This window comes from Carcharhinus amblyrhynchos, chromosome 1 (genome assembly GCF_965287045.1).
Source record: "Carcharhinus amblyrhynchos chromosome 1, sCarAmb.v2.hapA, whole genome shotgun sequence".
Taxonomy (NCBI): domain Eukaryota; kingdom Metazoa; phylum Chordata; class Chondrichthyes; order Carcharhiniformes; family Carcharhinidae; genus Carcharhinus; species Carcharhinus amblyrhynchos.
In genome coordinates this window covers 55,364,004-55,377,244 of record NC_137324.1, presented here as the reverse complement: position 1 = coordinate 55,377,244, position 13,241 = coordinate 55,364,004, and the positions used below count along the sequence as shown (strand labels likewise).

The 13,241-nt window shown below is 45.3% G+C and overlaps 1 protein-coding gene across 1 annotated transcript in view; it reads right to left on the bottom strand.

The window, feature by feature from the left end:
* LOC145339395 (urea transporter 2-like) overlaps window positions 1-9,116 on the bottom strand; it is a 63,402-nt gene extending 54,286 nt beyond the window's left edge. Inside the window, exon 1 of the mRNA XM_080183886.1 lies at window positions 9,058-9,116. Within this exon, the coding sequence (XP_080040012.1) occupies window positions 9,058-9,081 (24 nt within the window). The 5' untranslated portion in view covers window positions 9,082-9,116. The remainder of the gene's footprint in view (window positions 1-9,057) is intronic.
* Between the last annotated feature and the right edge of the window lie 4,125 nt (window positions 9,117-13,241).

Genomic DNA, 13,241 nt, shown 5'->3' with positions numbered 1-13,241 from the left:
GTGTTCATCATGACAGGCACAACAGCAAAACAACTGCACAATAGCTTTTTTTTTGCAGGACATGATGGCATACAACGAAAGGCAGCAGAAGTTAAAAAGACCAGATTTGCATTTGTACAGTATTTTTCGCAACAATCGGGCTTCTTAAAACACATTGCAGCCAATTAAGAGTTTTTTTGCAATGTAGTTGCTGTTGTAATATATGGAATATGGCAGCCAATGTGCACACAGCAGACACTCAAAAACAGTAATAATGGACAGAAAATCTGTTTTTGTAACATTGAAAGAGGGATAAATATTGGCCAGGACACCAGGCATAATTCCTCTGTTCATGTAATGTGATACTTTACAGCCAACCAAGCAGCCAAATTTGGTCTGGTACCTTCAGCAATGTTCCCCGAACACGACACTTGATTGTCAGCCTTGATTTTGCACTGCAACTCCGGAATGAAACTTGAAACAGAAGTCTGTGATTCACAGGCTAGAGTGCCACCACCTGAGCCATGGCTGACATCCAATGTTAGCCCTTATTGGGACACTCATTACAGAAGCTGAGGCTACCAGAGGCTGAAACCAAAGGTGATGGTATTTTCACACCTAATTCTCCTTCTCACATTCTACTTCCCCTTATCCACACACTTTATATGGCACAAAATTGACCATTTGGTCCAATCAGCCTATGCAGTGTTTATGTGAACATACAAAATCACCTCCTCCAACCCATGCCTGCCTCCCTGACACAAAAATAGTACAGACAGGTTCCTCCAGGCTGGAGATGAGATTGGGGGAATTTCAGGGGGGACAATCTTACAAACAAAATTCTAAGTACAGGGCGAGCATGAAAATGAGAACGTTTCTGATCTGATTTTGGATGAGTTCAAGTCTGAAATCTATGCACTCATAGAAACATAGAAAAACTACAGCATAAACAGGCCCTTCAGCCCACAAGAATATGTCCCTACCTACTAGGCATACCTATAACCCTCCATCTTACTAAGTTCCATGTACTTATCCAGAAGTCTCTTGAAAGACCCTATCGAATCCACCTCCACTACCAATGCCGGCAGCCGATTCCACGCACCCACCACCCTCTGAGTGAAAAACTTACCCCTGACATCTCCTCTGTACCTACTCCCCAGCACCCTAAACCTGTGTCCTCTTGTGGCAACCATTTCAGCCCTGGGAAAAAGTCTCTGAGAATCCACTCAATCAATACCTCTCATCAGCTTATACACCTCTATCAGGTTCCCCCTCATCCTTCGTCTCTCCAAGGAGAAATGATCAAGCTCTCTCAACCTGTCCTTATAAAGCATGCCACCCAATCCAGGCAACATCCTTGTAAATCTCCTCTGCACCCTTTCTATGGCTTCCACATCCTTTCTGTAATGAGGCGACCAGAACTGAGCACAGTACTCCAAGCGGGGACTGACCAGGGTCTTATAAAGCTGCAGCATTATCTCCCGACTCCTAAACTCAATTCCTCGATTGATGAAGGCCAATACACCATACACCACCTTAACCACAGCCTCTACCTGTGAAGCTGCTATGAACCCAGCTCCCAAGATACTTCCGATCTTCCACACTGCCAAAAGTCTTACCCTTAATATTATGGTCTATCATCACATTTGGCCTGCCAAAATGAATCACTACCCATTTATCTGGGTTGAAGTCCATCTGCCACTTCTCCACCCAGTCTTGCATCCTATCAATTTCAATTTTTTTAGGCACTCGGTCCATAAAAAAAAGTAAAAACCATTTCTCACCTGGAGTGGGGGTGGGGAGGGGGTGCTTAAATCAACCAAACACTGGATGAGAGCAGCAGAGGAAGCCATTGCATTGACACAGGTCCCTGAGCTCAGAGCAGGCAGATCTGTCACTTAGCCTCTGATGCTCTCAGCTAGCCTCCATGGCCTATGGCAGTCCCTGGCTGCCCAGCAACAGTGGGGACTCATGGCCTTTTGTGACCCCCCTCCCTTCAAAGCAGGACCGATTGATCCCTGCAACCCCACTCCCGTCCAATCGACCCTCACAACACCCCTTCCCTGGACTGATCCCCCCACCGATTGCAATGTAGAATGGCAATGCTCCCCCACCCCAACTGATTAACCTGCCTCTGGCTAGGCCCCACCCAGTGGGCAGTGCCAGGGCACAAGGCTGACCTTGCTGAATATCTGGTGTCTATAAGATCGTAACAGGTGAGAAATTGATTGCGAACCTGATTTCTTGGTGCTCACACGATGTTATTGGCTCACCCACCCATCTGCCAGCAGGGCATGATGGTAAGCCCCCCTCACCCCTCCAGGCTCCTGATACCTGTTACAATCATGAAAAACTGGCCTTAAGTCTTTGAGTACTTGCCACAGCCCTCTGTAAATTTTGGCAACTTACTCAAAACTTACCTAAAAAGGGAATGCACTGTGGTCACCATTTTGGACGCTAAGCAGTATCTATCAGACCCAGACAAGGCGTTATCAGTCTAAATTTTACACTGTTCATCTTTAAAATAAAACTGTCATTTATTTGCAGTGCTGATTATTCTAATTTTAAAATTTCCCCTATAGTTTTAATAAATTATGCTTGTATAATTTTCCTTTCGTAAATTTACTGCACAAATTATGACTAATAAACTTATTACAAAATTTCAACTGAACTTGAACATGTACTAGCACTGCAATGCATTGCCATGGAAATACAGGAAATATTCTTAGAATGTGCTGCCTGCTAATAACTCATATGTTTAATAAAAGATTTGTTTCAATTACAAAATATGTATTTATGTTGAATTTTGGAAGATTGTCCTTCCTGAGAATACAGGTTGTAGGGAAAATGTTGGTCTGTGAGGCCAAGTCTCCTCTGATAGCATCCTCTGAACCCAGAATCCTTCCTCCTAGAAGGACAAAGCAGCACATACGTGGGAACACCATCACTTCCAAGTTTCCCCCCAAGCCACACATTGATTATAGTTCCAAGTTAGGCACCGTTCCTGAGCCAATATTTAGACAGTTCTCCCTAGAAAAATGCTGCGGAGATGGACTGCTGTGGTTCAAAGTGGTTCATTGCCACGTTCCCAAGGGTATTCAGAGATGGGCAACAAATACTGTCCTTCCCAATGAAGCTCACATCCCAAGAATGAATAACAAAACCTACTCTGAACATTATTTTTCCACTGCAAATGAATAAGTAGATTGATGCTTTCAGAAATAACTATCTTGGAAATGCACACTGTATCTATTAAAGCAGATATTTTCATAGCATTTAAAAAGTTGTTACATTCATTCAGTCGTAATCTTTTTTTGCAGTGGAGAAAGAGCAGAGAATGACATTGCACATTGTAGGTGTTATCATCTGATCAATTTTCTTGATGTAATCCACAAATACTGTAATATTCTAAGTGCTGAATGTTAATTGTCATATTGAACACTCGCTCTTGGTCGGCAATAAAGATTGGCTGATTTGCGAATAGTTTTTATGGCCTCATCCTTCTTATCACTGTAACTTCCTTCAGCCCATCAGTTCCCTGGATTGTGTATGTTCATTTAGTTCAGCTCTTTCTATCATGGTTCATATACAGGTATTTCCATCAGCACGTTCATTTGCTGAGGCTGTCAAGTTCCCTCCATAAACTTCAGCCTTCTTCTCCTTAAGCTTCAAAAATTTACCGTATTAATCAAGTTTTGGTCACCTGTCTTAATATTTCTTTGTTGCTTAGTATCAAATTTTTGTTTAACAAGAATTCTTAAAGTGTTTTGGGGTGGTACGGAAATGCAAGTTGTTGTTACGGTAGTTTCCTCTTTACCATCAAGCTGATACAGTTTTGCAATAAGCCAACATTTGCTTGGAGGGAGGGTTTTCAACAATAGCTTTCAGAAGGAACACAATTAAATCACAGAATGAGACAGCACAGAAGTCCATTCAGCCAATTTTGCCTATTCTAGCTCATTTGAAGAGTTATCGATCAGTTCCACATCCCTGTTGTTTCTCGATAGCCCTGAATATTTCCACTTTGTGGAGATGCCGGTGTTGGACTGAGGTGGGCACAGTAAGAAGTCTCACAACATCAAAGTCCAACAGGTTTATTGGGAATCACGAGCTTTCGGAATGCTGCTCCTTCATGTTGGGAAAAAGATACAAAAGTCTGAGGCCACATACCAACTGACTCAAGAACAGCTTCTTCTCTGCTGCTGTCAGACTTTTGAATATACCTATCTTGCATTAAGTTGATCTTTCTTTACACCCTAGCTACGACTACAATACTACATTGTGCACTTTCTCGTTTCCTTCCCTATGAATGGTATGCTTTGTCAGTATAGCGCACAAGAAACAATACTTTTCACTGTATGCTAATACATGTGACAATAATAAATCAAATCAAAGGTGAGTGGAGAGGTGGGTTCACAAACACAGTATATATAGACAGAGACACAATTGCAAGATAATGGTTGGAATGCGAGTCTTTAGATAGGCAAGTCTTTAAATACAAACAGTGTGAATGAGAGGGGATAATCACAGGTTTCAGAAGTGTGAATTGTCTCAAGCCAGGGCTTCTGGATTTTGCAAGCCCAGGCCAAATGGTAGGGGTTACAGTGTGGAATGACATGAACCCAAGTTCCCGGTTGAGGCCATTCTCATGTATGCGGAACTTGGCTATCAGTTTCTGCTTGGCGTTTCTACATTGGCGTGTGCCTTGAAGGCCGCCTTGGAGAATGTTTACCCAAAGTTAGAGACTGAATGCCCTTGACTGCTGAAGTGTTCCCTGACTGGAAGGGAACACTCTTGCCTGGTGATTAGAACATAGAACATAGAATATTACAGCACAGTACAGGCCTTTCGGCCTCGATGTTTTGCCGAGCTATGTCCAATCCTAAGATCAAGCTATCCCACTCCCCATAATTCTGGTGTGCTCCATGTGCCTATCCAATAACTGCTTGAAAGTTCGTAAAGTGTCCGACTCCATTACCACAGCAGGCAGTGTATTCCACACCCCAACCACTCTCCGAGTGACGAATCTACCTCGGACATCCCTCCTATATCTCCCACCATGAACCTTATACTTATGCCCCCTAGTAACAGCTACATCCACCCGAGGAAATAGTCTCTGCATGTCCACTCTATCAATCCCCCTCATCATCTTATAAACCTCTATTAAGTCGCCTCTCATCCTCCTTTGCTCCAAAGAGAAAAGCCCAACCTCCCTCAACCTTTCCTCATACGACCTACCTTCCAAACCAGGCAGCATTCTGGTAAATCTCCTCTGCACTCTCTCTGATGTTTCCACATTCTTCTTATAGTGAGATGACCAGAATTCAACACAGTATTCCAAATGTGGTCTCACCAGCGTCCGGTATAGTTGCAGCATAACCCCACAGCTCTTAAACTCAAACCCCCTGTTAATAAACGCTAACACATTATAAGCCTTCTTCACGGCTCTATCCACTTGAGTGGCAACCTTCAGAGATCAGTGGATATGAACCCCAAGATCTGTCTGTTCCTCCACATTCCTTAGAACCCTGCCATTGACCTGGTAATCTGCATTCAAGTTTGTCCTACCAAAATGAATCACCTCACACTTATCAGGGTTAAGCTCCATCTACCACTTTTCGGCCCAGCTCTGCATCCTATTAATGTCTCTTTGCAGCCTGCAAGAGCCCTCCACCTCATCCACTACTCCACTGATCTTGGTGTCATCAGCAAACCCACCCTTCAGCCCCCTCTTCCAAGTCATTGATAAAAGTCACAAATAGCAGAGGACCCAGCACTGACCCCTGTGGTACACCACTGGTAACTGGCCTCCAGTCTGAAAATTTTCCATCCACCACCACCCTCTGTCTTCTATGATACAGCCAGTTACTTATCCAATCAGCCAAATTTCTTTCTATCCCATACATCCTTATCTTTTTCATGAGCATAGTGTCTGTAAACTATGACACCTTCTTCGAAGCCTTCAACATTTCATCGATGAAGATGAACATCCCGCCCAGGCCATTCCCACACCCCCACTATTTGCCTCCAAACAACTGCGCAACCTGAAAAAATAGATCATTGTTCATAACAAACTACCCAGCCTTCAGTAGAATAGCAACGACGACACCACACAACCCTGTCACACAACCTCTGCAAGATGTGCTGGATACCAACACATGTGAGAACATCGCCCACCGAGTACACAGTACATACTCATGCAACTCGGCCAACAATGTTTACCTCATAGGCTACAGGAAAGGATATCCTGAGGCATGGTACATTAACGATACCACGCAGACGTTAAGGTAACGGATGAACAGACACCATCCAACAATCACCAGGCAGGCATTTTCCCTTCCAGTCGGGGAATAGTTCAGCAGTCAAGGGCATTCAGTCTCCGACCTTCGGGTCAGCATTCTCCAAGGCAGCCTTCAAGACACACGACAATATCAGCAGAAACTGATCGTCAAGTTCCACACATGAGGATAGCCTCAACCGAAATCTTGGGTTCATGTTACGCTACATGGCTTGAGAAAATTCACACCTCTTTAACCTGTGATTTTCCCTCTTTCCACTCACACTGTTTATACCTGTAAAGACTCGCATTCCAACCATTATCTTGCAATTGTAACTCAGTCTATATATGCCGTTTGCAACCCACTTCTCCACTCACTTGATGAAGGAACTGCACTCTGAAAGCTCAAGATTCCAAATAAACCTGTTGGACTTTAACCTGGTTTTGAGACTTGTTACTATTCCCACTTTAACTGTTCACTTAATTCATTTCTGGAAGTTGCTCCTGAATCTGTTTCTACCACCTTTTCAGGTAGTGCTTCCCAATCATAACATTGTAAAAAATGTAACTCATCTCTCTTTTGATTCTCTTGCCATATCATCTTATTAAATCTCCAACCTCTTGTCAATAACCCTTCTGCCACTGGGAATAGTTGTTCTTTACTTACTCCATTAAAGCATTCATGACTTCAATGCCAATACTTAATGATCCCCCTTATTATTTTCTGTGTAAGAAATCTCTTAGGAGAGGTGGTGATGTACTGCAACTGGTCTGTAATACCATTGCGACTGTTCCATAACCTAAGAAAATCCTTCATGAGACCACTTCAGCAATTTGATGTGATACAGCTACTTCACTTATGCTAACAAATTACTTGGCTTTAGTTTGTCACATGGGCTTGTACTTGAATGCTTATAAACACCATTAATTCTTAGGTTCCATGAAGGTCCAAATATTCAGTTGAGTGATTGAATAACTGTACGCTTTAATTTCTTAACATTACTAAAGGCTGTTAAACAAAGTATGTCCAAGTAATTCTATGTATGTATCGTGAGGGAATAAACACAAACAGTATATCAGTCCACCTGGATGATGCCTACATCTACACCGAATCCCTGTCCCCAAGCTCCCTGTCCCCACATTGTCCCTATCTCCTCCCTACTTCCCCCAACTTCTGTTTTCTCCTACCTGCACCTCCCTTCTGCCTAACCATCTACTATCTCCCCCATCGCTTCTCAATCCACCAATTTTCTCGCTGTCTCCCGATCCACCAATTTTCTACCCTCCCTATGTCTCTCCATCCAATGACTTCTCTAACCCCATTTCTCCTCCTCCTTGCTTTTGCCCCCCTCCACAACCCCCACTTTGAGCCCCCCTCTCCACCTCGAGCCCCCCTTTCCACCCCCCCACCTTGGGACCCCCTCCTCAATCCCCCCACCTCGAGCCCCCCTCTCCATCCCTTCCCCTCTTCAAATCCCTCTCTCCACATCTTCCCTCTTTGAGCCCCTCTCTTCATCCCTCTGCTTTCCCCCTCCTCACCCCCTCTGCCTTCCTCTTCCTCAAGGCCCTCTCCCCTCTTCGAGTCCTTTCCTCAATGAGCACCCCCTCCTCAAGCACTCCTCTCTCCACCCACTCGAGTCCCTCTCTCTACCCCCTTCCCCTCCTCCTTCAGTCCCCCTCTCCACCCTCTCCCCTTCCCTCAAGTTCCTGTTCCAACCTCCCTCTTCCACTCCTCCTTGAGCCCCTCTCCCCACTGCCTCCCCCATCTCCTCTCCCTCCCCTTCCTCGAGCCCCTCTCTCTACTCTTCCCCTCTCCTCCAGTCCCTCTCTCCACCTTCTTCCCTTCCCTCCAGCCCTCTCCCCACTTCTTCTCCCTTCCCCACATCCTCCTCCACTCCCTTCCCCTTGAGCCCTTCTCCCCACTTCCTCCTCCACCTCCTCGAGCCCCTCTCCCCACCTCCTCCTCCCCCTCCTCGAGCCCCTCTCCCCACCTCCCTCCACCACCTCCTCCCCCTCCTCAAGCCCCTCTCCCCAGCTCCCTCCCGTCGCTTCCCTCTCCCTCCCCTCCTCCTTTCCCTTCCGCTCCCCTCTCCCTCCCCTCCTCCTTTCCCTTCCGCACCCCTCCTCGAGCCCCTCTCCCCACCTCCTCCTCCTCGAACCTCTCTCCCCACCTCTTCCTCCTTCTCTCCCTCCTCCTCCTCGAGCCCCTCTTCCCACCACCTTCTCTTCCTCCTCTCCCATCCCTTCCCTCCTCCTCCAGCCCCTCCTCTCCCCACCTCCTCTCATTCGAGCCCCTCTCTCTACCCCCTTCCCCTCCTCCCTTCCCTTTGAGTCCCTCTCCCTCCTCCTCTGCCTCCATCCCCTCCTCCTCCTCCCCCTCCCCTTTCCGTCCTCCTCCCCTCCTCTCCCTCCATCCCGTCCTCCTCCTCTCTCCCTCCTCCTCCCCTCCTCTCCCTCCATCTCCTCCTCCTCTCTCCCTCCTCTCTCCCTCCTCCTCCCCTCCTCTCTATCCCCTCCTCCTCTCTCCCTCCTCCTCCCCTCCTCTCCCTCCATCCCGTCCTCCTCCTCTCTCCCTCCTCCTCCCCTCCTCTCTATCCCCTCCTCCTCCTCTCTCCCTCCTCCTCGAGCTCCCTCCCCGCTGCCTCGCGCACTCGCAGTTGGTGAACTGTGCGAGGCGTCAAAAGCAGCTTTACATGAGCTCGAGACCCTGACCCCTTCCAGCCTAAAGACACACTCAAAATAAAAAATACAGGAAGATCATAATGCATTTACAAAATGCTGATATGTAACAGAGAAATTACCCGGGCCAGGTTTTCCTCAACCATTGTCCCACTGGTGCCTGGTTGGAGACTGAAGACTCCAGAATGAAAACTGAGTGCTAAATTCGCAATCGGACAGAGGCTTTAATACTGCAGCGTGTGCCCGACACTGGATTAACGCATCAACCCTCATGACTCTGCACTTAACCAATTGGGAAATCCTTCAAACTCAGGCGGCAGAAGTGATGAGGAAGGTTGGGAAGCTGAGAAAGTGCAGCATTTACAGCTGTGGGGCGATTTGACTGACAGTGACTATTGTATTAGGCTGGCTGGTTATTTGCAATAGCGAGGAATGCATCATCTGGTTAGTTTAAAATTAGGCAACAGCCTGACGTTGGAAATATTATGCGGAATGAAAGGAAACCAGTGAAGCTTAAGAAATTGCAGATGCATAGGTGTATTTCACCCGCAGGTCCTGGAATTGAGATTTGGCAATGGTCATGGATCAAAAAAGCTTCTTTGTAAAGTAGGACAGTACATTATTGTAACTGGCACACTTGCTTGTTCCTTGTGAACGTTTAACCTCCAAATAACAGTTGGGTGTCATTCTTCCAACTTATTTTAGGTAAGGGACTATCCTAAATCTTGACACGTTGGTGTCAGAGAGCTTTTTTTTAAGAATATAATGAATGATACTTGATTCTTGACAAAATTAGGATTAAAATAATTTCAATTCACATTTTAGAGCCTACAGTGACCTAGAATGGAGGTCTTGTGGTGCAGGAGGCAGTGGCCCCTTCTCTGAGCCAGAAGCTTTACATTCGAATCCCGTTCCAAGGCTTGATGGCTTAGAATGGTGCATTCATGGTTAAACAGGTTGAATATCAGTCTGTAAATCTGTAAATCTATCATCGGGTGGCTCTGATATCCATCATTATGAAGTGCTTTGAAAGGTTAGTCATGGCACAAATAAATTCCTGCCTCTCAGACTGCCTGGATCCTCTACAGTTCGCCTACTGCCACAACAGATCCACAGCAGAGGCCATCTCCCTGGCCCTAGACTCAACACTGTGACACCTAGATAACAAAGACACCTATTCATAGACTACAGCTCAGAGTTTAACACCATCATTCTATGAGAGTCATCTACAAACTTCATGGCCTGGAGCTTGACTCCTCCCTCTGCAACTGAGTCCTAGACTTCCCAACCCAGACTGCAGTCGGTAAGGAAAGGCAACAAGACCTCCTCCACAATCACCTTCAACACCAGTGCTCTGCAAAGCTATGTCCTCAGCCCTTACTATACTCCTAATACACCTCTGACTGTATGGCCAAATTCCCCTCCAACTCAATTTTCAAGTTGCCTGATGACACCACTGTTGTGGGTCAGATATCAAACAACGATGAGACAGAGTACAGGAAAGAGATAGAGAATCTGATGAACTGGTATGATGACAATAATCTCTCCCTCAATGTGAACAAAATGAAGTCTTTAGGTGTCTAGATCACCAACAACCTGTCCTGGTCTTTCTGTGCAGATGCTATGGTTAAGAAAGCCCACCAATGCCTCTAATTTCTCAAGAGACTAAGGAAATTGGGCATGTCTACTACAATTCTCATCAACCTCTATCGATGCACCATAGAAAGCATTCTTTCTGGTTGTATCACAGCTTGGTATGGTTCCTCCTCTGTCCAAGACCGCAATAAACTACAAAGGGTCACGAAGCCCAATTCATCACTCAAACCAACCTCCCATCCATTGACTCTGTCTACACTTCCTGCTGCCTTGGAAAAGCAGACAGCATAATCAAGGACTCCACACACCCCAGACATACTCTCTTCCATCTTCTACCATCGGTAAAAAGATACAAAAATGTCTGAGGACATGTACCATCCAACTCTTCCTGCTGACATCAGACTTTTGAATGGACCTATCTCGCATTAACACCCTAGCTATGACTGTATCACTACATGCTACACTCTCTCCATCTCTTTGTACGGTATGTTTTGTCTGTTCAGTGTGCAAGAAATAATACTTCTCACTGTATACTAATACATGTAACAATAATAAATCAAATCAAATCAAATTAATCCTTTCAACATATCACAATGACAGGTGATAACAGTGGGAGAGGTTCCTGGGTAGCCATATGATAGAAAGAGTATTGGAGTTTCTACCATCAGTATTCATAGCACTGGTTCAGTATATGTTTCCATGGTGCTAGTTGGCTGGAAGACTGGTGTGAATCAGATTGGTGCCAATACTAAGAGGTTTTATCATTATTCCAGACGGTGTGGATTCGTGACCTGTCTCCTTCCCCAGTTCATGGTGATGATCATGGCACCTTGGGTCAGAGCTGACTTTGGGTACAAAACTGAAGAAGGTAGCCTGCAGTTTAGGTCAGAGCTGAAGTCAATGGGAATTAGGAGGAAAACTCCCCACTGGTTGGAATCATATCTAGCATAAAGAAGGCACAAAGGAAGATGGTTGTGGTCGTTGGAGGTCAATCATCATTGCACCAGGACATAGCTGTTTGAGTCCCTCAGGTTAGTCTCCTAGGTCTAACCATCTTAAAGTTTAAAGTTTTTTATTAGTGTCACATGTAGGCTTACATTAACAGGGCAATGAAGTTACTGTGAAAATCCCCTAGTTGCCACACTCCAGTGCCAGTTTGGGTACATGGAGGGAGCATTTAGCATCGCCAATGCACTCAATCAGTGCATCTTTCAGATTGTGGGAGGAAACTGGAGCACGCAGAGGAAACCCACGCAGACATGGGAAAACATGCAGACTCCACACAGACAATAACCTGAGCCAGGAATTGAACCCGGGTCCCTAGCAATGTGAGGTAGCAGTGTTAACCACCATGACGTTATACTGTCCTTTCAACTGTTTCATCAATGACCTTCCTTCCATCATAAGGTCAGAAGTGTGGATGTTTGCCAATGATTGCACAATATTCAGCACCATTTGCAACTCTTCAGGTAGTGATGTTGTCCAGCAAGACCTGGACAACATTCAGTCTTGGGTTGATAACTGGCAAACAGCGTTTATACCATTCTAATGTCAGGCAGTTATCATCTCCAACAAGAGATTCTTTGGCATTCAATGGCAATAGCTGAATTTTCCAATTTACGACATCTTAGGGATTACAATTGTTGAGAAACTGAACTGATACAGTTATGTAAATACTGTGGCTACAACAGTTAAGAGGCAGAGAATTCTGTGGCTACTAACTCATCTCCTGATCCCTCAAAGCCACCATCTACAAGGCACAAGTCTGGAGTTTGGTGGGACACTCTCCATTTGTCTAGATGATTGAGACTTCAACAACATCATTCAAGAAGTGCAAAATCTTCTCGGACTAAGCAATGCTCTAGATTGGCAGTATATTTGCCACCTTCAACACCCACTGTCTACCACTGAAGGTAGTTTCACAACACTAGGTTGAAGTCCTACAGGTTTATTTGGTAGCGCAAGTTTTCGAAGCGCTGCTCCTTCATCAGGTGAGTGCCTTTTTTTTCCGACTGGGGTAGGCACAGGAAGTAGTATCACAACACCAGGTTAAAGTCCAACAGCTTTATTTGGTTCTCCAAGGCAGTCTTCAAGACACACAACAATGCAGAATTGCCAAGCAGAAACTGATAGCCAAGGTCCGCACTGGGATCTTGGGTTCATGTCACATGATCTGCAACCCCCATTACTTGTCTGGGCTTGCAAAATCTCACTAACTGTCCTGGCTCGAGACAATTCACACCTCTTTCACCTTTGTTTAATCCTCTCTCCACTCACATTATCTGCACCTGTAAAGACATGATTACCTGTTAACACTGGCATTCCAACCATTATCTTGTAAATTAATTTGTGTCTATATATGCCTTGTTTGTGAAACAAATCTTGTACTTACCTGATGAAGGAACAGCACTCTGAAAGCTTGTGCTACCAAATAAACTTGTTGGACTTTAATCTGGTGTTGTAAGACTACTTACTGTGCCTACCCCAGTTCAACACCAACAACTCCACTTCATGTCTATCACTGAAGAACACTGACAGCATTGTGTATCGTGTACAGGAAGGTTTCTCAAACTGTTCTGGTCAAACTGAACCTTTTTGACCCCCCCAGGTGAATAGAAGGAACCCCTGAGAAAGTCTTTTTATATTGATACACCAAAGCACAAAAAATAGATTGTTTTCATGCAATAGGTACAGACATACAAAAACCTAA